At 43.9% G+C, this 27159-nt stretch overlaps 1 protein-coding gene across 4 annotated transcripts in view; it reads left to right on the forward strand.

Annotated features, from left to right (window-relative positions):
- Positions 1-27159, forward strand: part of Rgs6 (regulator of G protein signaling 6) — a 430841-nt gene that overhangs the window by 298625 nt on the left and 105057 nt on the right. For all 4 annotated transcript variants that reach the window (XM_090344405.1, XM_090344408.1, XM_090344407.1 and 1 more), the window contains exon 3: positions 15199-15298. In XM_090344405.1, coding sequence (XP_090200531.1) covers positions 15199-15298 — 100 coding nt within the window. The remainder of the gene's footprint in view (positions 1-15198; positions 15299-27159) is intronic.

Consider the following 27159-nt stretch of genomic DNA (forward strand, 5'->3'; position numbering starts at 1 on the left):
GACCTCTGAGCTCCATCCACCTTGGCTGAGAAAACCATGTGACAGACACTGTGGGCAACTGCCAGTATTGGGTCTCCTTGAGAATAACTTGAACTAAGCTCCTGCGGGCTCCAGATGGCAGGCAGAGTAGAAAGGAGGTCTGTAGATTCCTGAAAACTTTGCCAAATAAAAGCTGAAGTTGGCTATATTTCAGTCTAAGCAGCTGCCTTGCTTTTGCGCTGGGAAGGTGAGGATTATTACTAGGATTTTAGAGTCCCTGGTTCCCATCTGCACATGGAAGTACCACGAGAAAGAAAGAGAAGAGGCGGCAAATGGAGATCAGAATGTCACCTTTGTTAGCCATTGAGCCATCAGGGAATGTGGGGGACAGTGCCACTGCGGTTGGTGATCTGCAACCCCAGAGTAGAGGTACACACCCTCACCTAAACCACAGTCCTGTCCTCTGCAGCTGAATCTGCATTCCTCGCACCAAGTGAGAACTTCCAGTGCAGGGTTCTTCACAAAAGGAAGCCAGTAGCCAGTGTCTCACTGACCCTGGGCCATACTCACCTTCAGGTGACAAGAGAGTGAAGGCTGTGGCTGAGGACAGGAGTACCTGGGGACATGCCACCTCCTGAAGAGACATGCAAGTTGAATTAGTGTATAGTCAATGTACAAGAGTTTTTCCATAGCATTTTACACATGCATATATTGTATTTTCATCACTTCCTCTCTGATGCTCTTTTTCTTATTCTCCTTCTTCCTTATTTTTCAACAGTTTTATATGTTTTCTTATGCTATCTTCCTGAATAGACAGTGTAGTGTATGTGTTTTGTGTGTGTGTGTGTGTGTGTGTGTGTGTGTGTGTGTGTGTGTGTGTGTGTGTGGTTTGTGGGGTGGGTATGTGTCATGGAGCTTGAACTCAGGGCTCTTCAGCTCAGGGCTAGCACTTTGTCAAGTGAGTCACATTTTCCTGCAAATGATGTAATTCCATTCTTATTTATGACTGAATGATCATCTGTTTTGTATATATGTGCCATGTTTTCTTGATCTAGGGCATCAGAGCGCTTTAAATAGCTTGGCTGTGCCAGCACTATGAACACTACAGTGCTTCAGTGAACATGGATTGGAGGCACTTCTATTACATCTTGACTTACATACCTTTGGATAAAGGCCCAAGAGTGGAGTTGATGCATCACATGATACTTCCAGTTCTAGTTTTAGTAGTGCTTGAACTGCTTTGCATTCCCACCAGCAGTGTATACAATTCTTGTCTTTCTCTCTCCCTCTCAGCCTCACCAGCATTTGTTGTTCTTTGTGTTCTTGATCTTGGCCATTTTGACTAGAGTGAAATGAAATTTCAATATTGTTCTGATTCACATTTCCTCTATGGCAAGGGATAGTTGTTCACGCATTTATTATCCATTTGTACTTCTTTCTTTGAAGAATTGTTTGTTCAACTTGTTTGATTATGTATTCATTGGCTTGTTGGCTCTTCTGGAGCATAGCATTTTAGGTTCTTTGTAGTCTAGTTCTTAATCTCTTAACAGGTATATAGTGAGTAAAGACTTTCTCTCGTTCTGTAGGCTGTCTCTTTATTCAGGAGACACATGGAGAATGGAATTGTGGGAGGTTGCAAAAAGTAGAAAAGATGGAGACACCAATTTCACTGTGGGTAACCAGATTGCCTCTTGCTCTGTGGGCACACACCCCACCCCAGCCCCCATTGGTATCTCAAGACACATTCCCGCCCACCTCATCCATCCAACCCTGGGTCCACCTGTGCTTTGAAGATGCATAATCCCATGCAATTCATAGCCGATGATAATGTGTAGACAAACACAAGTACCATAAAATCAAGTCAAAGAAAGATACTTTATGGACATGCTCTCCCAGCACGTTTTAGATTCTGGACAGAGTTGGGAAGGCCTGCTCTGAGTTATGGGGAGAAACTGAGTGTGTATTTGGGCTGGGGAGGGATCCTGAGTCAATAGATCCCTGGGATTTGACCTAGATCATTGTCTTCCTACAAATGCTCATTCAATCTATGCATACTGTTGCCCTTTCTTCTGTCCTGTGTATAGAGCGCCCCTGCAGGATTTGCAGGATTTCTCTCACTGGTGCATCCCACTGTCACACTTTCCCCTACAGCTTATTGTATGTGTGCCATCCACTCTGTGACTGAAGCTACAGAGCTCAAGTCGTGAGGGGCTTTTGTCTGGGCTCTTCCCACAGCCTCTACTCTGTGTAGTGGAGAAGATGGGGACGAAACCACCCTAACCTACAATATGATCTTGGGGAGGGTAGTACCTGTGTCATATTCCTTAAGGTCTCATTCCTTCTCACACATGGAAGCTACTATACTATAAGTGCCCATCTGCTAGATTTTACTTCCAGCACTACAAGGTTACACACACACACACACACACACACACACACACACACACACACACACACACACACAATTTCTGTTCCCTTCACATCTCCACCTCTCCAAGTGACCTACCTATCGGAAAAGGCTTTTTAACTGTCAGAAGTTGTTATCAAAGGGAACTGGTCCCCATTTCTCATGGCACATGCATCATCACAAGGGCATGTTGTGTGGCTCTTTCTCCATCTCATCCACCTTCTCCCCAACCCCCTGGAGTCCAGCCTACCCTAGAAAAAGGTTTGGAGTTGCTATGTGGCATTTTTAAGGGAGTCATGGGACTTGAACTCAGGGCCTGAGTACTGTCCTTGAGCTCTTTTTCTCAAAGGTAGGGTTCTGCCACTTTGAGCCATAGCTCTACTTCCAGTTTTCTGGTGATTGATTGGAGATAAGAGTTTCACAGACTTTTCTACCCAGGCTGGCTTTGAACAGCATCTTCAGATCTCAGCCTCCTCAGTAGCTAGGAGTACAGGAGTAAGCCACCAGCACCCTGTTGACACTGTGGCATTTTGAGGAAGCTCAGTACCCCATCCTTGATACTCATGCAGACCCTTTGTTCTCAGCAAGGGTAAGTGGGCCTAGAAGCCAGGCCACGTAGCCCTAGCCCCCTCTTGAAAGATAACTTATGTCCAACCGGATTCCTTCTGCAATGTGGGGAAGCTGGCAGGGCTGGCCACTGGGAAGGTGCGGCCTCAGGGTAGGGAGGTCAGCCTCCCACCTTCCTCTTCCCTGTCTTCTCCACCCCTCCTGTTGGGGCCATTGTTTACCTTGCCTAGACAGATGCAGGGAGAGGTACTGAGCAGAAATGACCAGGAAAGACCTAGAAACCCAAATAGCGCTCATTTTCCTGAAACTTGGATATTTCGGAAAATAAAAGGGATCAAGTTTTCTGGGGAAAAAAAATCTAGGATAGTGCCCATCCTACTCATTCATAAAGCAACTGGGACCCTCGGAGAGGAGGTGATTGATGTCTTTGTGACCGAGTAGGGATCAGAGTCACATTCAGGAAACCACTCCTAGGACTTCTCAGTTGTCCTCCACCACCACCACCACCACCACCACCACCCCCCGTAGTGTCTGATGCCTGGATCTGATCTGGCCCATGGTCCAGTGTTTGTTCCTATCCCCAACACCAGACAGTGCTGGCTTTCAGCAAACCAACACTTTGAAGTATTATGCTTTGCTGCTTCCTGGTACACAGAGAATTCTCTAACTTAGAAATAATTAGGGATTAGCTCCTAATTTGTGTTTTCTACATGCTCGCATGTGCGTGTGTGTGTGTGTGTGTGTGTGTGTGTGTGTGTGTGTGTGTATGTGTAGGAAGAAGCCATAGAAGAAGGAAAGAGAGAGAGGACAGGAAGGAGTATGGGAGAAAATAGTTTTGAAAATGCATTACAAATAATTGTAAATTGTCATATCCATAGTCTGCAAGGTCATTTCAGGAGTGTATGAGTTTGCTAGGGCTGCTGTAAGGAAGAGTCACTAACAGGATGTCACCGGACTGATTGACAGTTCTGGTGGCTGAGAAATCCAAGGTCATGAGTTGGTGGGTGGATCCACCTAAAGCTTTTCTTTGACTTGTAGATGTTAAGCCGTCTGTCTTGTCTCCTGGGTCTTCACATAGACTTTGTTGTTGCTCCTCTTGGGGCAGCAACACAGGAACGGGGAGGGACACACAGGGCCAGCCTGTAGTCCCCCGGGAGCCGAGCGAGATGGTAAGTGTCGAAGACCCAGCCCTCCCCCAATCACCGGGGAAGAAAAAACCACGCTGAGTCAGAAGCAGTGTTAACCATGAAAGCGCATCAGATCTCTCTGCTGATCTCTGCTGATCTCTCGTTCTCTCTGATGCTCTCCTCCTTTATTGCGTCAGACAATTAGTTATATACTGTTAGGGTAGGAGAAGGTGGGCACTGGGAAGCTAGCCAATAGGAAGAGGGCCTCTGTGCTACCACTAAGGGTCTGGGTGGGGCTTTCAGGTACTGGGCAGGACAGGTGCGGGAAAGCGCGCGAGACTTGAGCTGCTGCGAGACCCGCGAAACTGCGGGGGGTTCAATCGAGTCACGTACACAGAGATGCCTTAAGGGAGGTATGCAAAAGACCGAATGCCTAGACAAAGCCCTTTAATTGCAGCTGAGCCAGAATCAGGCCTCAGAGATGGAGGCTAGGCCCCAACACTTTGTGTTCACAGATCTCTCACTGTGTTGAAACTTCCTCTTTGAGTACACCAGTGACAGTGGATTGGGACCTCATGTCATCCTGGTTACCTGTATCTACAGAGGCCCTATCTCTCCAAATTAGGTCATATTCTAAGGCACTGGGAGGTAGAGCTCTGATATATGGGTTTGGAAGACATAGTTCAACCGTACCAAGGAAATTCATAGAGCATAGCTTCAAGCAATGTTCCTGCCAAGCAGGCAGAACTACTATTGTGTAACATAGCCTTTTGATGCAGTTCAGCTCTGGAATTGGTCCTTGGCCTCCTCTTCCATTTAACCTATTTGATATCCCTTCTCCAAGTGTTTCAGTCTCCTGTAAAATTCTTTCTTCTATGGTGAATAAAAAGCCCACCCTCTTGTAAGCTCAGCCTGACTCGTCTGCATGCCTCACCACCTACTTGCTTGCCTTCCTACTGAAGAAGAGCACAGGGTGACAAGTTACAAAAGCCATACTTAATCTGTGTGATTAGCAGAAGTAATGGGCAAATGATACTGTCAATCTCCCAAGAGGCATGCAGAGTTTATTTTCAGATGTCAATATTTATTCCACTGACTTTTCATGTGTGGCTTATGGCCTACCAAATGCTTTTGAGCACTGCTTGGACTCCTTCTAGGTCAGATTATATTAGAATTTAATCATGCAGACACATTCTTTATTTAATCTTACTTTCATAGGGAAATGACTAAACCTATAATTTGAAGAGTAAAAGGCAAAGGACCTGGAAATCTAAGAACATGTTTCCCTCATCTTATCCTTCTTTTAGACAGATGAGGGCATTCCCTTGGCAAGGTGCTACCTGAGGACAAGAAAGTCCTACTGCTTATCTTGCCATGGAGTGGATGTTGGCACATTAGGAACTGTGTTCACTTCCTTTCTGTTTCCATAACAAAATGCATGAGGCTAGTTTGCATATAAAGGAAAGAGTTGCATTATGGTCATAGTTTGGAGATTCCACCGCAGAGTGTCAGCATCTGGAGAGGGCCTCACGGCAAGAAATCTGCAAGAGGAATCTCTCTGGTGTGACAGGTTGTAAAATATGACTATATAAAATTTGAGATGAGGGAGGGAAAATGTATTTGGAATGTGATACTGAACATAATGAATGAGCTACTATGACCCATTTAAGAAGAATCTGGAAATGAGTTCTGAGCTAGCCACCTAAATGGTCCCATGTAGACCAAAAGGGAAGCATTGACAATGACAGTTGATAGATGACACATTCCCCCAGTAAGCTTGCTATGATGCCTACCTGACCAATGGTGGGTCATTCCATAGCTAAGAAGGAACAGAGAGCAGTGTGGGAAGTCTCCTTCAGAACATACCAGTCTGTTTTGGAAGCAATGCAGAATAATGGCATTTACCAGTGGAACTATCACAATGTATATTTGTTTCCTACTGCAGCTGTAACAACTCACAGCAAATTACAGGCTTGATGGCTTAAAATAAAGTTGAATGATTTATTATCTCCCAGTTTTAAAGGTTAGAAATCTGAAACGGGTCTCACTAGACTAAAATCTGCATGCAAGCAGGCTATGATTCAGTTCTGGGTGTTCTGAGGAAGACTCTACTGCCTTGCCTTGGCTTGTACCCCCTTACTTCACCTTTGGAAGTGGCAAAGTCTTATCTCTCGGACTCTTTTTCCACTATCACTGCTCTCTGACTAAACAACAGCATTGAAGTAATTCTTTGGTCAAGAACTCCCTTGAGTAGACTGGATCTTCCTGAAAACAAAACAAAACCAAAACCAAACAACAACAAAAACCAGGAGAATCTTCCGTGTCAAGGTCCTTAACCTTATCACAAATCCAGAGTCAGGTCACAGGGCTGAGAACTTGGTCCCCTTTTGGGAAGGCGCATTTTTCTGTACAAAACACAACCTCAACTTGGTTATCCTCAAATGCTTAGTCAAAACCTTAGGTGAACCCTGCACCCCTCACTACCACCACGTGTTCTGACCAGCTGGTATAGAGCTCCAGGCAGCCAACTCTGGAGCAAGTCTGCCTGCCTTTTATACCAATAATCTCATTTACTCAATAGTCTCTTGTGGGCTTGAGTAATTTACCCTCACTAAATATCAGCATGTTGTTCTGTAATGTGGGGCTGCTGCTTCTCAACCAGAGACAGAGGACATCCTCAAATGAGAGCTATTGCAGGAGATGATAATAAGCAGATTTCACATTTCATGCACTGGCTGGTGTCCAGGGAGCTCATTTGCATGATGGCTGGCCTTCTGCAGCCAGAAACCCTTCAGTTCACAGCCTGCATAAGGAGCCTACTCCTAATACCAGAAAAATGATACCTTCTAAAGCTTGGCTCTTCCATCCAATCTCAGGGGAACATATATATATAGCCTCAGCCCCAAGGCATCATCAATAAGCCATTTGATTACACTTGTAGAATATCATCTTCTTGCTTGCCTCTTTCATTAAGTGGGAGGGGGTAGGTATTTCCCATAGAAGAAAGTTCTGAAACACTCCATATGGTAATGGTAAAACCATAGCCACCGAGGAAATAATGATGCCTCATCCATCTGTCTTGCCAGGCCTCTGGCTTATGCCAAGCATAGTTCACTGGGGAATGGCTTCATGTATATCTGATTCTTAGGCCTTCCTTCAAGGCCATTGCAGGAAGTTCAGGAAATCTTGACATGTTTGTTTATGGAACCCATTCCCAAAGCAAGATGGTCTTAAATGTACAAAATTTGTCATTGAATATCTGCAAGTCTTTCCTAATATCATATAAGCTGGCATCCTGGGTAAAATTTTTCAGGAAAAGACTATTTGTGTTAATCATTCATTTATTCATTCCATTTATTCATTTATTTGTTATTCCATTTATGTATTCATCCAATTATTAATTCAAGAAATAGTTCCTGAACCCTTAGAAATTCAGTGGTAAGAGCCTATATAAGATGCAAATACAAATTAAACAATAATTTATGTAGAGAAAAGACAAAAGGTCATGACAGAAGCTTTTAGCGGGTTAGGTTTGGGGATACCATGGTTAGATTTTAAGCTGGGGAGTTAAATAATTACATTTTTCCCTTTTTGATAATATTGCATAGGCTCCAGTGTGGACCTTAGGTCAGAGAAGAGCTAGATCCTAACCATCTTTTACGAATGTTCATAATTCCAATTCTTTGTTGCATACAACGAGATTTAAGATTTCTGTTCTCCCTTCACCGTCACATGTGTTCCATGTGACACAACAACTAGAAAAGCTTAGGACCTCTTCCTGTCCTCCTTTACAGCTCCATGTGATTCTGGTCTGGTCTGAAATTTGGTCTGCTGCAATTCTCTAGAAAGGAGTATGCTTAACTCACATAGAGAAGAACAAAGAGAGTGGTACATTCCTTTCCCCTTTCCTCCCTAATGCTGAAGAGACCAGCTCACCACCATGAGAGGGACCAAGATGGTGGCTGTTGTAGAACTGAGTAGCTGCGGTAATGTCAGTTATCACCCATACAGACACATGCTGGGGAAAGAAAACAGCCCATATCTGGGGCTTACCATCTAAAGTATCCTAGACTAGCTGAGCACTGGTGGCTCATGTGTATAACCCTAGCTAATCAGGAACTGTGATCTGAAGATCACAGTTCAAAGCCAGCCCGGGTAGGAATGTTCATAAGACTCCTACCCTATAAACTACGAGAAAAATCTGAAAGTGGCAGTATAGCTCAAGTAGTAGAGCATTCTTAGCCTTTGGCACAAAAAGGCTCAGGGTCAGAACCCAGGCACTGAGTTGAGGCCTCAGGACCAACAAAAGAATAAATAGTGTCCCAGACTGATAACTGTGATTCAAAGTAATTTTAACCCATGTTGATCATTGTCAGAGCAAGCATGTAGAATCCCTCAGTTCTCTCGACCATTGAAATCACAGTCAAGGCCTTGACAAAACCCTTGCAAGAGCTTTATAAGGTAAAGTGGAATCCCTGGAGAGGTACAGTGTGGCACACCTGTGGTGTCACCTATGTGTGGGGCAGAGATTAGGAAGATTGCAGTTCAAGGCCAGCCCAGGCTAAAAATTACTGATGTTCTATTTCAAACAATAAGTCATGTATGCTTGGGGCAGGGGATGTGGTATGGGGGGGGTATCTTTTGATTTTTCTTTTTGTTTCATTTTTCTGTAATCCTAGCTATTTGGGGGCAAAGATTGGGACGATAGAGGTTTGAAGCCAGCCTAGGTAAAAAGATAGTGAGACCTCCAACTTAATTTCATCTGTAGTCCCAGCTACCCAAGAGGCATATATGGGAATATCAAACGTAAGATTGGCTCTGTGCAAAACATGATATGAAAGCAAAGAGATGGCTAGGAGTAGATGGGTAGCAGCTCAAGTGGTAGAATATGAGGCCATAACAAGTAGGAAGCCCTAAATTCAAACTCCAGTGCCAACATGAAAAAAAGAGAGAGAGAGAAAGAGAACAGGGAAGAGAGTGCTTTTCTAACTGTAGAAGTTAACACAGGGTCTACCACTATCAGATGTTCAGTTCACAGGGCAGCAAGTGGTAGACAAGCTGAACAGTGATGGCTCACACCTGTTATCCTGGCTGCTCAGTGTAAGGTTTGCCAAAGGAAACTCCACACAGTTCAGGAGAAGAGGGTTTATTGTGTGAGGGAAGAGCAGGCTCCTGCCACCCAAGATGGAGTTGGGGGAGCAAGAGAACTTAGGGCAGGAAGTGAGTGATTATATAGGGGGAGGGGTATAGACACAGCGGAAACGGATGTGATCTCAGAGGATGGGGAAATGCCTGAGTGGGGACCTCCCACTACCCCCAGGCATGCCAGTTGCCAGGGTTACAAGTTCTGGGAGGGGATTTCCAGGGTGCAGTGAGAGAGAGCCAAGGGAAGAAGTCATTTCTTCCAGTCGGGCCTAACATTTCCGCCTTCTGATAGTTGTAAAGGGGTGCAGACTCTTTCTGGCTACTTCCTGCTGACAAGGGGCGTCGACATTGAGGGTAGAAGGCAGGGATGCTGTCCATCCAGAAGGAGCAGTAAGAGTTCCATGGTAGTAAGCATGGTCCTTTGGATGAAATTCAAAAGAAGTCTTAAGAGGCAGGGGTGCCATCTTCTTCAGGGATGTAAGATACCTTGGCATCATAGAAGGGGCAAAAGCAGGAGCCTTTTTCACTCTTGACAGAAGAAACCACTGTGGCTGTCCGTTGAGCTAAACTGTGTGGGAGCGGTCAGCAGGACCTGATGAGGGCCTGTCCACTTAGAATGCAAACCAGACAGATTAAGGGTCTTAAGAAAGACTCGATCCTCAGGCAAAATTGAGGGAGAGGAAAAGGGCTTTAAGGGGCTGAGGGAGCCTTGGATATGGGACAGCAGGGTAAGATTAGAAAGGAATGTTAAAAAAGGAAAGTTATCTATTCTACAGAGCAAGTAAGAAGGCCATCTATACCCACCATGGAGATCTGGGTGGGAAAAGACAGGCTGGAACACTCAGGTAACAATGAGTAACTGGCTCCCACATCCAAAAGAAAGGATGCAAGTAGCTTGCCTGCAACCTGGACACATACCCTGGGCTCCTCCATTGTGAGGCTTGTGGGATCCAGCGGCCCTGGGCACCTTCACACTTCCGTTGCCAAGCTGAGTATCTCGGATAAGTTGAGCTTCTCCCCATGTGTGGAGGTTTGGGAGGGACTGGCCCACCTTGTAGAGATGAGGAGGGATAGTCGACTCCCCAGCGTCCCGGCTGTCCACACTTTGGCAGGGTCCAGATGGTGGTTGTAGAGTAGGGCAAGCCCTTGCCCAGTGGCCTTCCTTGCCACACTTGAAGCATGGTCTGGGTGGTGTGTGTTGGGCGCTTCTTCTTTGAGGAGCCCGAAGGGCAGCAGCCAGGAGCTGGCAATTTTTCCTATTACGGGCAGCCTTATCAGCTTTTTTCTGTTCTTCCCGGTTGTTAAAAACCTTAAAGGCCATGCTCACCAGATCTCCTTGAGGGGTTTGAGGGCCATCCTCAGCCTTTTTCAACTTTTTTTTAATATCGGGAGCTGATTAGGAAATGAAATGGGTATTAAGGACCATTATACCTTCTTTTGACTCCGGGTTCAGCTTAGTATAACGCTGGAGTGCCACTGTAAGGCGATCAAGAAATTCGGCAGGGTTTTCAGTGGGTCTCTGGGTAACCTCCTTTAGTTGATCATAGTTGACTGCATGGTGGGCTGCCTTCTGGAGGCCAGCTACCAGGCAGGTTACCATCCTATTTCTGCTAACCCTTCCAGGAGCATTATTTTGGTAATCCCATTTGGGCTCTTCCCTGGGCACAGCCGTTGCCCCTACTGGGAAAGTATTGTCTAGGCGGTGGGTTTCATCAGCATGTGCCTGGGCTGCAACCCAAACCCTTTCCTTTTCTTCAGAGGTAAGGGTAGAGGACAGGACTGTATATAAGTCATGCCAGGTGAGGTCGTAAGTCTGAACAAGGTATTTAAACTCTTTGGTATAATTATTGGGATCTTGGGAGTATGATCCTAGTCCCTTCTCAATCTGGGAGAGATCTGTCATTGAAAAGGGGGCATGCACACGAATGACCCCTTCTGCCCCTGCCACCTCCCTCAGAGGATATAAGGAGGCTGGTGTAGGCTGTGAGCTACCAGTACAAGATCGAGTATGAGTAGCAGGAGGTGAGTCAAAAGGAGATGAAGGGGGAAGAGAAGGAAGGAAAGGTTCAGCTTGGGGAGGAGAAGCAGAGTCTTCAATGTTGAGTAGGGGATCAGGCACTTTAGGGTTAGGAAGAGGCTCCCGGCTCGTAGGTGATTTGGCAGGGACAGGCTGCCCCTGTGCCAGGAGGATAGGGGAAGTTGAACAGGATTGGTAGAGAGAAGGGCAAGCATGGAGAGCAAAGAAAGCCTGAACATATAGAACCTCTGGCCATTTACCATTGTGTCGGCAGAAACTGTCTAAATTCCTGAGAATATTATAACCCAAAGTCCCATTTTGGGGCCATTGAGACCAATTGTCTAGCCTATACTTTGGCCAGACATAATTACAATAAAAGATGAGCCGTTTTGGCTTTATGGAGTCTCTGAACATCTAAAGAGCGTAAAAGATATCCCAAGGGGGTATCCCGGCTTGGATAAGACTGATGAGACCCCATTGTAATAAGAAACACTAAGAGGAAGTGAAGTCTGAGGGTGGGGGTGGTCAGTGAGGAGGCAGGGGAAAAGCTAGTGAGGACATGAGTGGGGGTCCAGTAGGTGAGGACACCAGAGAGGGGTGGAGTCAGTGGTGATTGGGGGTGGAGTCAGTGAGGATGTCAGGGGGTGGGGTTACTGAACATGGACAGGGGCGGAGTCAGTGAGGACATCATTGGGTAGAGTCAAGAAGGATGTTGAGCGGGAAAGTAGTGTGTGGGGGGAGGGGGAATCCAATCTCACCAGAACATGTTGGGGGAGTGGGGGGGTCTTAAACTAGACACAGGGAGAGAGCCCTAGGCAGGGGTGGATTGAAGGAGACAGAAAAGAGGCCTGCAGGCAGGAGTCACTCACCAGGTGCAGACAGGAAACATTGTAGCCAATGCACCTCCAGCAATGGGAAAGGCAGAGGTCCGGGAGTGGAGTTTCCTTTCTCTGGTTCAGTGGAGGGGGGGCAGAGGCGGATTGATCCTCAAGAAAAGAGGGGATCCAGCCACTCCTGACCCTCTCCCCGATCCCAGTCAAGGCACCAAATGTAAGGTTTGCCGAAGGAAACTCCACGCAGTTCAGGAGAAGAGGGTTTATTGCATGACGAAAGGGCAGACTCCTGCCACCCAAGATGGAGTCGGGGGAGCAAGAGAGCCTAGGGCAGGAAGTGAGAGATTATATAGGGGAGGGGTATAGACACAGCGGAAACGGATGTGACCTCAGAGGATGGGGAAATGCCTCAGTGGGGACCTCCCACTGCCCCCAGGCATGCTTCCCCAGCCTGTGCCTTGAGAGCATGGGGAAGTGCAGTGCTGTCTGTGGACCCTCCTGGAAGACAGGCACTCTGGAGAAGAACCCAGAGCCCTGTTCTTCTCACTCCTTGCAGACACATTGTGTGTATGGGGTGTGTGCCAGTACTTACTTACTTGATGGTTTCCCTTAGTTTTTCCACTTAAGGATGGTGTGCTACCACTTATGCCATAGTTCCACTTCTGGCTTTTTTGGTAGTTAATTGGAGATAAGACTTTTCTATCCAGGGTGGCTTCAAACCACAGTCCTGAGATCTCAGCTTCCTGAGTAGCCAGGATTACAGGGGTGAGCCATGGACACCCACCTTCACACATACAATACTGCATCCATCTGATCAGAGAAGCCTCTCACTGTGTAGCAAACATCCTCATTATTATCAAGATAAGGAAAGTGAAATCCAAAGAAATTAAAATAACTCAGTCCAAGATCCTCAGAGTATATTGGCGCTGCTGGGGGCAGCAAGGTGTGTCTGGCCCTCGGGTCTTCCTGTGACCTCTCTGCAGCCTTTGGTTTCCCAAAAGTGGATTGCTTCTCCTCACTCTCCTCTCTCTCCTCTCTCAGGGCTAATGAGTTCAGTGAATTGTGTCTGCCTTTCCAGCAGCATTTCTCATTTAAAAGCAACCCCACTGTGCGGTGTGAAATGGCTTCCCTTTTCCTGCTATTTGGGAGTATGTTACCTGTGTGTCAACCCTGAGCTCCAAGCTCCATGGAGAAAGACTGTAGACTGTGGCTGCCTATTCAGACAGAACCAGTGAAGCTGGCCACATGATTTCTTTGCTTCATTTGGCTATCAGATAAGGGTCGCCTGCTTGTAGATTGGCACCACAGAGCTCAGGGCCAAATATACTCCCTAATGACATCCCTACAAAGGGATGGCAAAAAAAAAATATTTTGCTCCTCTGTAGGAACAGAAGATGGCCAAAGTTAGATGGAACGGAATAGTCAAGAAAATATTAGCATATACTTCCCATCTCCCCAACCCCAGCCCAGGAGCAGATCCAACCAACCCTGAGTGCAGGACAGCCACAGAAATCAACCCTGAGTCCACTGAGAACCCATCTGTTTGGATTGATTCTCTGCAGCTCCTCTGTAAATGCAGGAATGTGCTGAGCCTCTGGCAGGAATGGCTTGTTCTGGTAAAGGAGGTTGGCAGGTGCTGATTGGAAGAATACTAGTTCCCCTGTCTATAAAGAATTGAAATCTTCCTCCTATGAGAATTAAGCCAGTTTACAGAAAGGAAGCTCTGAGAATTGTGCTTGGCCCAGAGTAAGTCAATCGCCAGCCATGTCACACAACAAAACCAAGCTGAAAACCCAGGAAAGTCTTTGCCTACAAAAGTACTTTGAACATAATTCTAAATATATTTTGGTGCAGATAATGATGGTGATAATGGTATACCATTATCACCCAACTTGGTGTCTAATAACCTACTATTTCTATCAACCAGGTTTTTTGTCATGTATCTGAGAAAATCACTTAACTTCAAATTGCAGCAGTAGTATGTTCAAATAGATGAGTTGTGGCTTAAACTTCTAGCTTCAAGATAATGTGACTTCATTAAGGACTCATTCAGAAAATCCTGCCTGATATTTCCAAGATATTTTCTCTTGGTTGTGGAACAAATTATATATTTTCTTCTCATTTTTTCTCCCCATTTACAATATTTTGTATCCTCCTTCTGAAGATTTCTTCCCAGAGAATTACATTTATAACTTCTTATCTACAAAATGGCCTACTAATTAAGGCACTTCCTGAAGATTCATTGGTCACATTTCCTTGTTCTGTTTTCAGCCAGTAAGTCATCACGTGACTCCAGGCCCCAGCTCAGGAGGGTCTTTCTGATAATGCAGTCCCCCTTTGTTCAGAACAAGGCAGGGACATAAAACCAGGCCTGTCCACAGTGTGGTACTAGTGGGAAGGGGAAAGGAGGCAGAGGCTGAAGGAGGAAAAATATGTCTGAAATATTTTATGCACATGTGTGAAAATGCAACAATGAAGCTTGTTGAGATTGACCTCGGAAGGAGGAGGAAGAGGAGAGTGAATGTGATGACAGTACATCGTATGCATGCATAGATGTGTCAAAATGACACTTGCGTACAACTAACTGATGCTAATAAAATAATCTTTACAAAGGAGAGTATCCCATCTTTCAGCACCTTTGTCTCAACTCATCAGGGAGGCCCTGTTTCCCAATGTCTTCACATCAGGGCTTCTCAAGTCTTGATATATACAGACTTTTCTTTCCCATGGAACTGGATGGGTCCTTACCTGAACCAAAGGCATCCCTGCCTGCAGTTGGTGATAATTCAGATGTGTTCATGTTCTTGATGAAGCCACAAGAAACATCCATTTTGAGGGATTTGAATATAGTAGTTTCTAGTGGTCCCCCCTGTATAAAGACTCAATTTGGGTGAGGGAAGGAATTTTGTTTCATGCCTGTTGAATTCCATATTGGGGCCTATCAGAACCCTAATGGATGGCTCCCTCCTTACGTTGTTGAACTGGGGGTGCCTGTGAGGGGTATTCTTGTAAAGTCTGAGGAGGCTTCCCCTGAGCTCTGCATCCATGTGGCACACATTTGGGCTGGCTCTGAAGGCACCCATGTGGGAGGAAGTCACACTGATTTCTTTTAACCTCTTTCAGATCGAAGACATCATTACAAAGATGCAAGACGACAAGACAGGGGGTGTGCCTGTCAGAACTGTCAAGAGCTTTCTCTCCAAAATCCCCAGTGTGGTCACAGGTAATTCACTCCTTACAAGTCATGATGTCTGGAACCATCCACTGAAGAGCTGGGTCCGGTAGATTGTGAGCCCAGGCTATCTAGGCATCTGGGATGAGTGAAAAGGAATCACTCAATGTATTTCCTGGGTTACCCTTATCTCCATTTCTAGGAAGAAGGTGTCCCTGTGCCAATGATTGGGAATGGCCTACTGTGAGCAGCCTTTTAAGTATGTGTAGGTTCAGGCCTCTGAGAAAAAAATAAGCCATCAACTAACACATTAGTAGCCAGCCCTAAGGGGGAAAAAAAAGCACAAAAGTATTAAAGAAGTTACATTAAAACAGGATCCTAATCTGGGGCCCAGGGTGGTGAGGTTGCTGAGTTTCCACTTCCAGTAAAAAGCCCTCCTACCCCCTTTACCTGCTCTGACTGACAGGCAAACCTAAGTAGGACTCAGACTATCTTAAAGAGTCTTCCAGACTATCTTGAAGATTTCTTCCCAGCCACTCTCAGAAACACCCTTTTCTAGCAAAGGAAAATCTTCAGATACATCTGTTCTCCTTTATCTCTGTACACAAGAGACCCATTGCAATGTGCTCCCAAATCACACAGCTTGTTAACAGACAGAACCAAATCTGATCTGGATTCCTCATTCTCATCGCAAGCTTCTCCCATCACCTCATGCTGAGACTTATCTCCTTGAATGCAACATGTCTTCAAAGATATCCGATGCATTTCCTCTAAACAGATTTAACATAGATTGTTAAAAAATATATATATAAATAAGCATATCCTAAGACATCCTCAGGAGCCAGAACACAGAAATCTCTTTTCAGCATTCTCCCGAGGATTATCTCTATAGCCTGTGTGAATTTGGAGTAGTCTGTGTAATCCCTGCCAACTCCAGTCTCTATTTTAATAACCTAAAGACATGTTATTGGCTCTCATTCCATCTCTGGCCCATTTTGACCTTGGGAGTCTTTTTCCTCATAATGAAGCCTTCCATGCCTTCTTCTTTGTTGGATTCATTAGTCCCAGTTCTGCCTCTTACTGAATGGCAAAGAGTGGCAGAATGGATTTGAATTTTTTAAAAAAGTATGCTCTTTCCTTGTGAATTTTTATTGTACAGATCATTTTCAGAATATATCCCAGATATTTTTATTGTATTTATTTGCAACATAGATCTCTGTCTCTCACTTTTCCTAGTTCAATGGACTTAAAAGTATCATTATTATTGTCTCCTAGCAGTACAGTCTAAAGTAGCTACAAGCTGCCTGTGGGACCTGGAGTACATGGTCACTAGCCTTGTTAGGCCTCAGTTTCCTCACATCCAGATTAAATACTGTCTATGCTGCTCTGTGGCTCTTCACAGAATGTGTGCTAAGGCTGGTCTGAAGTTGATGCATTCCCCTTCTCCTCAGCATGTCCTAAGTTGGCTCAAGGGATGTGATGATCTTGGGATGTGATTCCCTCAGATCAGAAAACAAAAGAGCCAAATGGGAAAATATGAGAATTATTCACAGTCCACATTTTTATTTCCCTGCTTCTGTATTGCTGAAAGTAAAATGAACTGGAAAAAATAATTCAAAATAGAGATAATTTGTGGAGTTCCCATAGCAAATAGTTTCGGTCAGAGTCTCTGAAGATAGCCTAGTTCTTTAAACCTGTAAGACTATCTTATACTGAAATAGTCTTTGTAGATGACATTAAGTTTAAGGACCTTTGGATGGGAAGACTACCATAGATTATTAGGGTGGGCTCTAAAAGGCAGTCCCATAAATCCCTATGAAAGAGAATCAGAGGAGAGAGTTAAGTGATTTAGAAAGCAGGTGGTGATGGAACCACAAGCCAAAGAATGCCAGCAGCTACCAGAAACTTCCCAGAGCCTCTAGAGGGAATGTGGCCCTGCTGATACCTTGATTCAGGGCTTTGAGCTCCAGAACTATGAGAGAATAATTTAAGCCAGAGTTTATGATGACTTGTCAGAGCACCCACAGGAAACAGTGCCTGCCTTGCGCCAGCACGGTATCATAGGAAGAAATGCCAGGGATAGTTTAGAAAATTAAGACATTAATTTAGAAAAGAGATGAGCAAGAGTTAACAAGTAGTCTTCTCCTGATGTCTTGGGGAATTGTAAATCATAATGTTAATTTTGAGAGCAAATTATATTGACATGCATTATGATAGGTCAGTTTTATTCAAAATCTAGTCAGTTTCAATTACTTGCTGATATTATAACAAATTTCACTTATATTGATGTAATTTAAAATACCTTTAAACTACATTATCCTGAACGATCATATTATTCCTCTAGTTGGGATAAATTTAAAAAATAATAATACAATATTAAACTATAATATTAATGCAAAATTAGCATAAAATGAAATCTATTTTAAATTAGAATGCCATCATTTATTCATATAATATTCAAATACACATGATGAGAAATGGCACTTTTATAACAGGAATGCTTCCCTCTCTTTGAATATTTCATTTTTTTCCAATAAAAATTTTAGAAAGTTCTTGAACCTATGTAAATATTCTTCACAAAAGCAAAATCATGAATCTATCCTCAGATTCAAATCTACATATATCCACATATATTCCTGCCTTGGGAATTAACAGATTAACAAAATCAGATGGGTTTTTCTGGATAAGAACAACTAGAAATGCTCAGAAAAATATCAGCTTGGTGTCTCTGGAGCATTAACAAGGGAATAAAGAATGGCTGGAATAAGATTTGTGGCAATATGGAAAGCCATAGATAAAACCCCAGGTTTTGGGGTTGTTTTTCCCCTGGAGACATGGACAAACCAAGAAGGCCATGTGAACATGACATTGGTGACAAGTGCTTCTTAACAATTCATGGAATGAGGGTAATAAAAATTAGAGCTTGAGGAGCATGGAACACAGAGGTCTTGATAAATTCACACTTTGTATTGAGGCTTGGAGAGGCTGCAATCTAGGAGTAACAGTAAAGTAAAAACACTCTGTCTTCCAGTAGACTAAAGACCAGATTTTAGGGAATGAGATAATGATAAATTATAAAACTATAAATTCTTCACATTGGGAAAAAATGAAACAGGATTTCAGTGCCACAGGACAGTTGAAAGAAGCAAAAATACTTTCTGGAAGAAAATTACTTTATGGTAGCCATCATAGCATCTTTACCAATGAATTTCTACATGTGAACTGAGCATGCAGTCAAAGATAACCACACACCTAAAAAGACGGATTAACATGAATGTGAACTAGTAGAAACAATGAGTAATAGAAACAAATTCAACGGAGTTCCAGATATTGAAATTCTCATACACTAAACTTAAAATAATGACCACAGTTGTGTTCATGGAGATAGAAGACACAGAAGAAAAACTCAGCAGAGAACCTAGCATGCATGAAGCCCTAGGTTTGATGCCTCAATACCACATAAAAAGAAAAAGCCAGATATGGCACTGTTACTCAAGTGGTAGACTGCTAGCCTTGAGCAAAAGAAGCTCGGGGACAATGACAGGCCTTGAGTTTCAACTCCAAGACTGTTAAAAAAAAAATTACTCACTTTGGTTATAGTTGACAATTTTACCAAGAGCATGTATTTTATCATTTGAGGAATTCATGTGGGAGAAATGGACACACACACACACACACACACACACACACACACACACACACACACCTACCTTACAACTTGGTTCTATTAAATGTATGGCAGGGCATACTCCTGCTACCTTTCTCAATACCCTGCAGGAACCACCTTGGATTCCTTCTTTGTTTTGCCTGCTGGGAGGCCCGAGAAAGCAAATATCATTTTGAGTCCTGCAAGCCAAGGACTGACTCTTGAGTTTTCAACAGAGGCAAAGTCAGTAAGGACAGAGTTCCCTGGCTGCAGCCTGGGGTGAAGGAAAGGTGGAGAGGGCAACTCTCCTGAATAAATTTGAGATACTTTCCGGGCACTTTGGGAACACTTTAGAAAGACGCCTCCACATCCACAAACTAGCTATACCTTTCATGATCCAGTACCCAGGACCCAGACAGGACACAAGGGCCAGGGAACATCTGAAAGAAATTATCCTGAGTAGTAACTTCCTGGGTGGCATAATTGTTGAACTCCCAAGATCCATGTTACATTTGGCTATGTAGGGGGCCTGTAAGAGGGGGATGTTTTCATTATTTAGAGAAAAAAATTATTTTTTCAAGACTGTACAGAAAAAACCATACACTCAGTTTCTATTCAAGTTGTATGGTTTGTGTAAATTAACTAACGCGAGGGCTTTCTCATGTGTATAAAAATGTAGGAGTCATGTGAGTTATGAGTCTATTGAATTAATTTTCACAAATTCTTCTGATTCCATTGTATATCCAAAAATTAAACATAAAAGTCAAACTAGAATTTGAAGTTAGGGTCCAAGGAAAATACACTTTGGATAAACAGACTTACACAGTTAACGACTCAACAACAGCTGGTGGGAACAGCAAAGGTTAGGCAGCTAGAGAAAAGAATTCCTTACAAAAATAAATGGGTCCTTAAAATAGACCAAATAGAACAGAAGAGTATAAAGAACGATGGTTCCTGATAGAAAGCAGGACTTCCCACCCCAGTCACACAAATGTCTGCAAAAGTCCTAGAGAATGAGAACAGTGGCACAATTATGAAAAGTTTTAGTTGTAAATCTTAATTATCATGTACAATGACAATTAGAGGATAGCTTTTTTCCTCTTCATCATGGGACTTGAACTCAGGACCTGGCTGCTGTCCCCATTCAAGGCTAGTGCTGTACCACTTTGAGCAACAGCTCCACTTCGGTTTTCTGGTGATTAATTGAAGATAACGGTCTCACAGACTTCCTGCACAGACTGGCTTTGAACCATGATCCTCAGATCTCAGCAGCCTCCTGAGTAGGTGTGAACCACTGGCATATGCCTTTTTGTGTGTGTGCCGGTCCTAGCATTTGAACTCAGGGCCTGGGTACTGTCCTGAGCTTCTTTTGCTCAAGGCTAGTGCTCTACTACTTGTGCCACAAGGCTACTTGCAGATTTTTCTAAGTAATTTATTGAAGATAATTGCCTCATGAACTTTCTTACCTGGGATGGCTTTGAACCACAATCCTGAGATCTTAGCCTCCTGAGTAGGCAGAATTACAAGCATGAGCCACCAGCACCCAGACAAAAGGAGTGTGTGTGTGTGTGTGTGTGTGTGTGTGTGTGTGTGTGTATGAGGTTATCATCATATTTAAAATGGCCATGTGGGAAATATTGAGGAGAAATAAGTTTCAGGAGAACTAGTATAAGAAATATCTTCAGCTTAGCAATTACACTGGTTTTCCCAAAAGTCATTGCATTTGATTAGTAAAGACCATTTACCACGATTGCTACCAGGAAAGATAAGCCTTGGAAACATAGTGCTGCTCACTGGTCTCATGATGTTCAAGTCTAATGGATTCATTTGACATACAAAGAAGTTGGTAAGCCAGCTTTTCAAAGTCTCATGGCTAGTTAGTGGTAGAATCTGGAGCATAAGCCAAGACTTTTGGCTCTTATTTCCAGGCTGAGATATAGCAATCTGACACTCCAAGGTCACTGCCTTCTAGAAGCTACCCTCTCCTAGAAGCTTCTGGTCAAGTTTTCATACTCCAGGGTTGTGTCTGGGGCCCAGGATACTATTCTCCAAAGCTGGAAGTAGAGATAGTGAAATGCACACATACCTTGGCAAATGCAGCTCATGAATCAATCAAGGCAGCACAAAGTAGTTGGCTTATATAAATTACCCTTGGAAAGCAAGGTGAAAACTTCACCATTGTTCTCCAATGTGTTCATTGTTTCTCTCTTCTGCAAACACTGAGGAGTTTATTCTGATGGGAATGCTACATTTCCAATTTCTACTTTTACTTGAAGGAAAATCAAACTTTGAAACAAAAGTTGCACACTATGTTGTGATTGCTGGAATAGTTGAGAATAATGGCTGTCATGCCTTTGAAAAGTCCTTAGCAATACTTGGCCAAGATAGGGGTGGGGGGGTCTGTCTAGCTTTTATGGAGTATCCATTTTACTTGAGTTCAATGTTGCTCATCTCTTGCTTCAGAAAGTCATATCCTAACGTACTTCTGTAAAGATAAGCTTTGCTCGTGGGCATGAGTGGACCTCCAGGCCTCTAGGGGACAAGATGAAAAGCCTATCAGTCCTTTATGTCCCAGCCTCCTTCATATCTTTTGTTCTTCTAGCATCTTTTATATAATCACACACTCAACTGCTATTTTCTGTGCCAAGAAGTCAACTTCCTGCTGAGGAAGGAACCAGGTGTGTAGGGTTAACAGAATGGAGAGCAAGAATAGCTAGCCTTCCCTGCCCTTGCTAAGCTTAGAATCCAGTAGAGGAAAGAAAAATGAACAATGGAGCCTGTGATAGCATTCAGCATCAAGGCACTAGAGAAGACATTGACAAGGCTGTCCTATAAGCATTCATAGGAAAGGGGAGCTGGTATTAATCATCAGAGATGGCTAGACGAGACAGCCAACCCAAAAGAACACAATGTGCAAAATCCCATTTTTGGGAGAAGCTCAGCATGTAGGACAAGGACTAAAAGGTGTTTGTGGAGTTTGGGGGGAGCTGAGAGAAGAGGGAGAAGGTATGAGCTATGTGTTTGGTGTCAGACTGGAGGGCCAATAGAAGCTGAGTCTTAAAAGCAGTGATTGAAAGCAATAAGAAACCCTTGAAGGTTTAAAATGGGAGCAACATCTTCAGATAAGAATTTCCAAGGAGACCAACCTAAATGTTCCTCAGTTGATGAGTGGATCAACAAGATGTGGTATTTATACACAATGGAATTCTGTGCTGCCATCAGAAAGAATGATATCACCCCATTTGTAAGGAAATGGAAAGACTTAGAAAAGATCAGATTAACTGAAGTAAGCCAGACTCAAAGGAACTTAGGCTCAATGGTTTCCCTTATTTGTCATAATTAGTATAAACCTTGGATTCTCCTAGCAGAGGTTTACAATAGGGCAAAACCTAGATACATAAGGCCATATAAGATGAGGCTAAATGAAAGGACCTCCAAGATATAGAAATAAGAGCCATGTAAATTGTGACTGTTGTTCTTACTGTACTATGTTATTTCTCATCTCTTTTGTTGTCCCTTGGTTATCTCATATTGTTACAGTATCTTACCTTGTTATCTGATTTATTGTATATATGTTTATTTGAAATAGGAAAGGGAAGAGGGGAAACAAGATGAGAGGAGGAGGTGGGAGAGGGAAATGGGGGCAAAAACATGAGAAGAGGTAGCAATGATTGTTAAGTAATGCACCTTCTATCTGGTGAATAGAATTAACCCTTTTGTTAATTACAATAAAATGTAAAAAAAAAAAAAAAAGAAAAAAGAAAAAAGAATTTCCAAGGGGTTACTGTAACAGTGAGGGTTCAATCAGAAAAGCAGATCTAGCTCTGTGAAAGGTGGGGGGGCGGGGCGGTGAAAAGGGCTCATGCTGATCGTGGCTGGGCCTTCTCATGGCCTCTGAACACATCAAGAGCATGATCGCCCTTGTTGCCTTGTTGAACTTTCTTCTTACTGTAACATGCAGGGACATCTGTGTTAAGTAGGGAGGTAGACCACCATACAAAAAGAACCCTTAGGGGCCAGGAGCATGGCCTACTGATAGACTGCTTACCTGGCATGCACAATGTCCTGGGTTCAATTCCTTGGTACCATATATATAGAGAGAGAAAAAACTTGAAAGTAGTGCTGTGGCTCAAATGGTAGAGCACTGGCCTTGAGAAAGCTTAAGGTCAGTGCCCAGAGCCTGAGTTCAATCCCCAGCCCTGACAAAAAAAAAAAAAAAAAAAAAAAAAAAGACCCCTAGATATGAGCCCTGAGGGCAACTCTCCAGCCTCAATCAAGGCTTTGCCTTCTGATTCCAGGGGACCTAGGAAACAACTAGAATCATGGGCTCTTACCCTACATGAGATGTACCTCCTAAAAGAGTTGTGTTTAAACTGGGTACAATGGTTCACACCTGTAATCCTAGTTACTCAGGAGGCTGAGGTCTGAGGATCACAGTTCAAAGCCAGCCTGGACAGGAAAGACCATGAAATCCTATCTCCAGTTAACCACCAAAAAGCTAGAAATGAAGCTGTGGCTTAAGTGGTAGAGCATTAGTTTTGAGTGAAGAAACCTCCCAGACCCTGTTCAAGCCCCAGGGCCAGCACTCCAAAAGAGAGAGGAAGAGGAGGAGGAGGAAGAGAAAGCGGAAGAAGAGAAGGAGGTGGAAGAAGTTGTGTTTAAATCAAGCTTTAACAAACTCATGTTGCTAGTCATCTCAAACCACTTACTATTTAAATGAATTTTCAAGTGTTTTTTTTATTGTTCCAACATAGTTGGCGGCAATATCTTCTAAAAGCCTGACTCAAACAAGCCATTTTAGAGCAATTCTGGCTATTTCTGCGAAGATCCCTAGCATTCTGATTTTTTTAACCCTTTAGATTTTTCTATTATCACTTTTTCAGTGTGTATTCTAATCTTTTCAGAGTGTGTGGGCACACATGCATGCCCACATATACACACACAGGCTTGAACTCAGGGCCTCATACTATCTCTTTGCCTTCCCTCTGCCCTGCTCAAAGCTGGCTCTCTACCATTTGAACTACAGTTCCACTTGTGGATTTTTGCTGGCTAATTAGAGAAAAAAGTCTCACAGGCTTTTCTGCCTGGGTTGCTTTTGATCCTTACATCTCAGCCTCCAAGCCTGGCTTTTCAATGTTCCTAATAATTGTTGTCTAACCTAAATGACCACATCATAACTAAAAACTGCAGGGGGATTTTAGGGGTCTACAGTCCTGTTTGTAACCTCAACATCATCAAAACTGAGCATCCTTTATCTTTGCAAGGTCTCTCTGGCTGTCTTTTGAGTGACAGCATTTATCTTGTGCTCATTTTATGCAGTGCTAGACTGTGGCTGAGTACAAAAGCACAACTTCTGATTCGCCCTGGGATCTCCCAGTTGAGTGACACTTCAACAGACCAAGAGTTTCATTTCTGCAAGTAGGTATTAAATTGATGTGGCTTCATTGAAGTGGCGAAGTACATCATCATCACTGTTGTGTGTGTCACCGCCCAATGACAGAGGACAGCCAAAGGCACACTTGGTAATTGATTTCTGCCAATGGAAGCCATGGCAGGATGAACAGAAAGCTTTAGCATTATTTAGGAAGAAGATAATGATTGGAGAATCAAGTCTTCTCAGGGCCTCTGTGCTAGGAGACCCAGCTCACCTTAATGGCTAATGCCTTCTTTGGAATCCATCTTGGTACATAGGAAATTGAGATACTCAAGAACATAGAATAGAGCACAGAATGACCCTTACATTGATGTAACAAAAGTTTGGAAGCATCTAAATCATATATGTTAAAGTACATGTGGATCCATTTTTTAACTTCTGTATTCTTTTTAAATAATAGTAACAGAGACTCCAAGAAGGAATCCCTCCGTTTTTTGAATGGAAAGATAGAAGTTAATGAAAGTAAAATTGTGTGTGTGTGTGTGTGTGTGTGTGTGTGTGTGTGTGTGTGTGTGTACTCGTGCATCAGTCCTAGGGTAAGAACTTGGAACTTTAAGCATAATACTCTTGCTCAAGGCTAACTCTCTACCACTTAAGCGATAGTTTCACTTCTGGCTTTTCGGTGGTTAATTGGAGATAAGGGTCTCATGGACTTTCCTGCTGGGACCAGCTTTGAACCACAATCTTCAGATCTCAGCCCTGTGGGTAGGGTTTAGCACCAGATTCTACTGAAAGGCTGCAGATAGGGAGATGTGGCCAGCCCCAGCCTGGGACCGTCAGCCCTTCATTTCCTTTATTAATCCACTGACAATTTTTTACTTGTCTGGAATTTGGGGCCCATAGCTGCACTAGGAAAGATGGTTTAGGTCCAAGTGAGAGGCACAGAAAGCTAGGTAGAAGGTTAGAAGATCGGAGACTTATCTCCACCACCACCCCCAACACACATACACACCTCTACCCCACCACCACTATTGGCTGAATTTGGGATCTACGGACTTTGCCAGAGCCTCTGGCGCCCTCTGTTGACATTATGATATTTGCCAGCTCTCTCCTGGCAAGCACAAGGACTGGAATTGACCCTGGGTTCCACTGGCTGCATGGCCTTGGACAGGCTATATCATCAGCCTGTGCCTCAGCTTCCTTGCCAACAGGAATGCATCACATAATAGTATGGGCTCATGGAGCTGTTGTGAGTCTGCTGGAGACCATCTCTGTGACAGTGTATTTCACAAAGTAGCTGACCTATACTCAGCCCTCCATGCCATTCAGTGTTACTTCAGTTTGGCCTCCATTGTTGAATGGCATAGCTTTGCATCTTTTGGCATAGAGGGCTATTTTTCTTTTTAGTTTTCACAGTACTGGGGCTTGAACTAAGTACCTTATACTCTTGTTTGGTGGTTTGGCTCAAGAATACCACTTGAACTGTAACCTGTATTTTGCTGGTTAATTGAGATAAGAGTCTCTCCCATTGTCTGCCCAGGTTAGCTTTCAAACTTCAGTCCTCCTGAGTGGTTTGGATTATGGGTGTGAGCCACTGACACTTGGCTGGCACTCAGGGTTTTAATTGGGATGGCTAGGGCTATGCTTTGTATGGGAACAATGGTTGATAAGTATCTTGGAGGAGGTGAACCCTTATAGGGCAAGAAAACAGGATGGGTGAGCTCATCCTGTGTCCCACCACTCTTCTGCCTGTCCTCCACTCATTCCCTGGCAGGACAAAAATGCACAGAGCCCTGTTCCCCTGAAGCAGGCAGTATGAGAGTCCAAAGGCAGATATAAGATCATCCTACTAGCATCAGTGTCTAACTTCAGATTAAGTTCTTTTCCAGGAAATAGAACTGAAAGGGTAGAAAGGAATTAGCCCTAGATCACAAAGATGGGAGAACAAATTTTCTCAGAAAGGTGTAAATGGGGTAGACCCCATGGTAAAGCAACAGACACCAAGCTCCAAGCCAGAGCATGCCTCAAACACCCAGCCCAAAAGATGCTTCAAAACGTAGTTCTGTTCCTTCTCACCTGCCTTCCTCCCTCTTACTTTCTTCTTCCGTTCTTTTATCTCAGCAGATAATAAAAGGATAGATTTGAAGGAATTCGAGGCCAGGCGTGGTCAGGTGGATGGTAAATATCATAGCACAGAGATAAGGAGCCAACTGGCTCCTATACAGGGTGAGAGGACAGTGCAGTATCAAGTCATGCAATTTAGCAAATGGCCAGCAGCAGGCTGAAATAGCCGGTTAATTTATTTTCCATGTCCTCCCAGCCCTTTCCAGGCAGAAGTTTGCTCTGAGGCCCCAGGGCCTCCAGGAGAGGCTGCTCTGGATTGTATTTCCCAACCCACTGGAAGCATGAATGAGTAAGACACTGAAAAGAACTTGTGAGATTTTTTGCAATACAATTGGAAGCTAGCATTTAGTGAGAGCTAGTTCTGCTAGGTCCCTTTGCAGGTACTAGATACTTTTTTAAATCAATGTCGGGGTCCTTCGTCCCCAGTCCCTCTTGAGGAGGGATGGGGAAAAGCACACCCCAACCAGTCCAAGCCGCGAGAGGAGAGGGCCCACTGTCCTCCCGCACTCAGCCTTGCTTCTCCGGAGCATGAACAGAAACGCCACGCAGCTTCATCAAGGCAGGAATCTCTTTCTCTCTAAAACTCCCCTCCTTATATTGGGTGTGGGAGCCTATCAGCACAACAGGTGAGCAGGATAAAGAGGTCCACTTGTTTACCCCTACTACAGGTCTCAGCAGAAAGTTATTAGAATGGCGTTACTCAGCCCCCAACAAATCAACCCATGTATCCATACACAAGACAGCATCTGTTGTTAGCTTCATTGTGGA

Source organism: Megascapheus bottae, chromosome 14, assembly GCF_031878675.1.
Source record: "Megascapheus bottae isolate mThoBot1 chromosome 14, mThoBot2.hap1, whole genome shotgun sequence".
NCBI classification, from domain to species: Eukaryota; Metazoa; Chordata; class Mammalia; order Rodentia; family Geomyidae; genus Megascapheus; species Megascapheus bottae.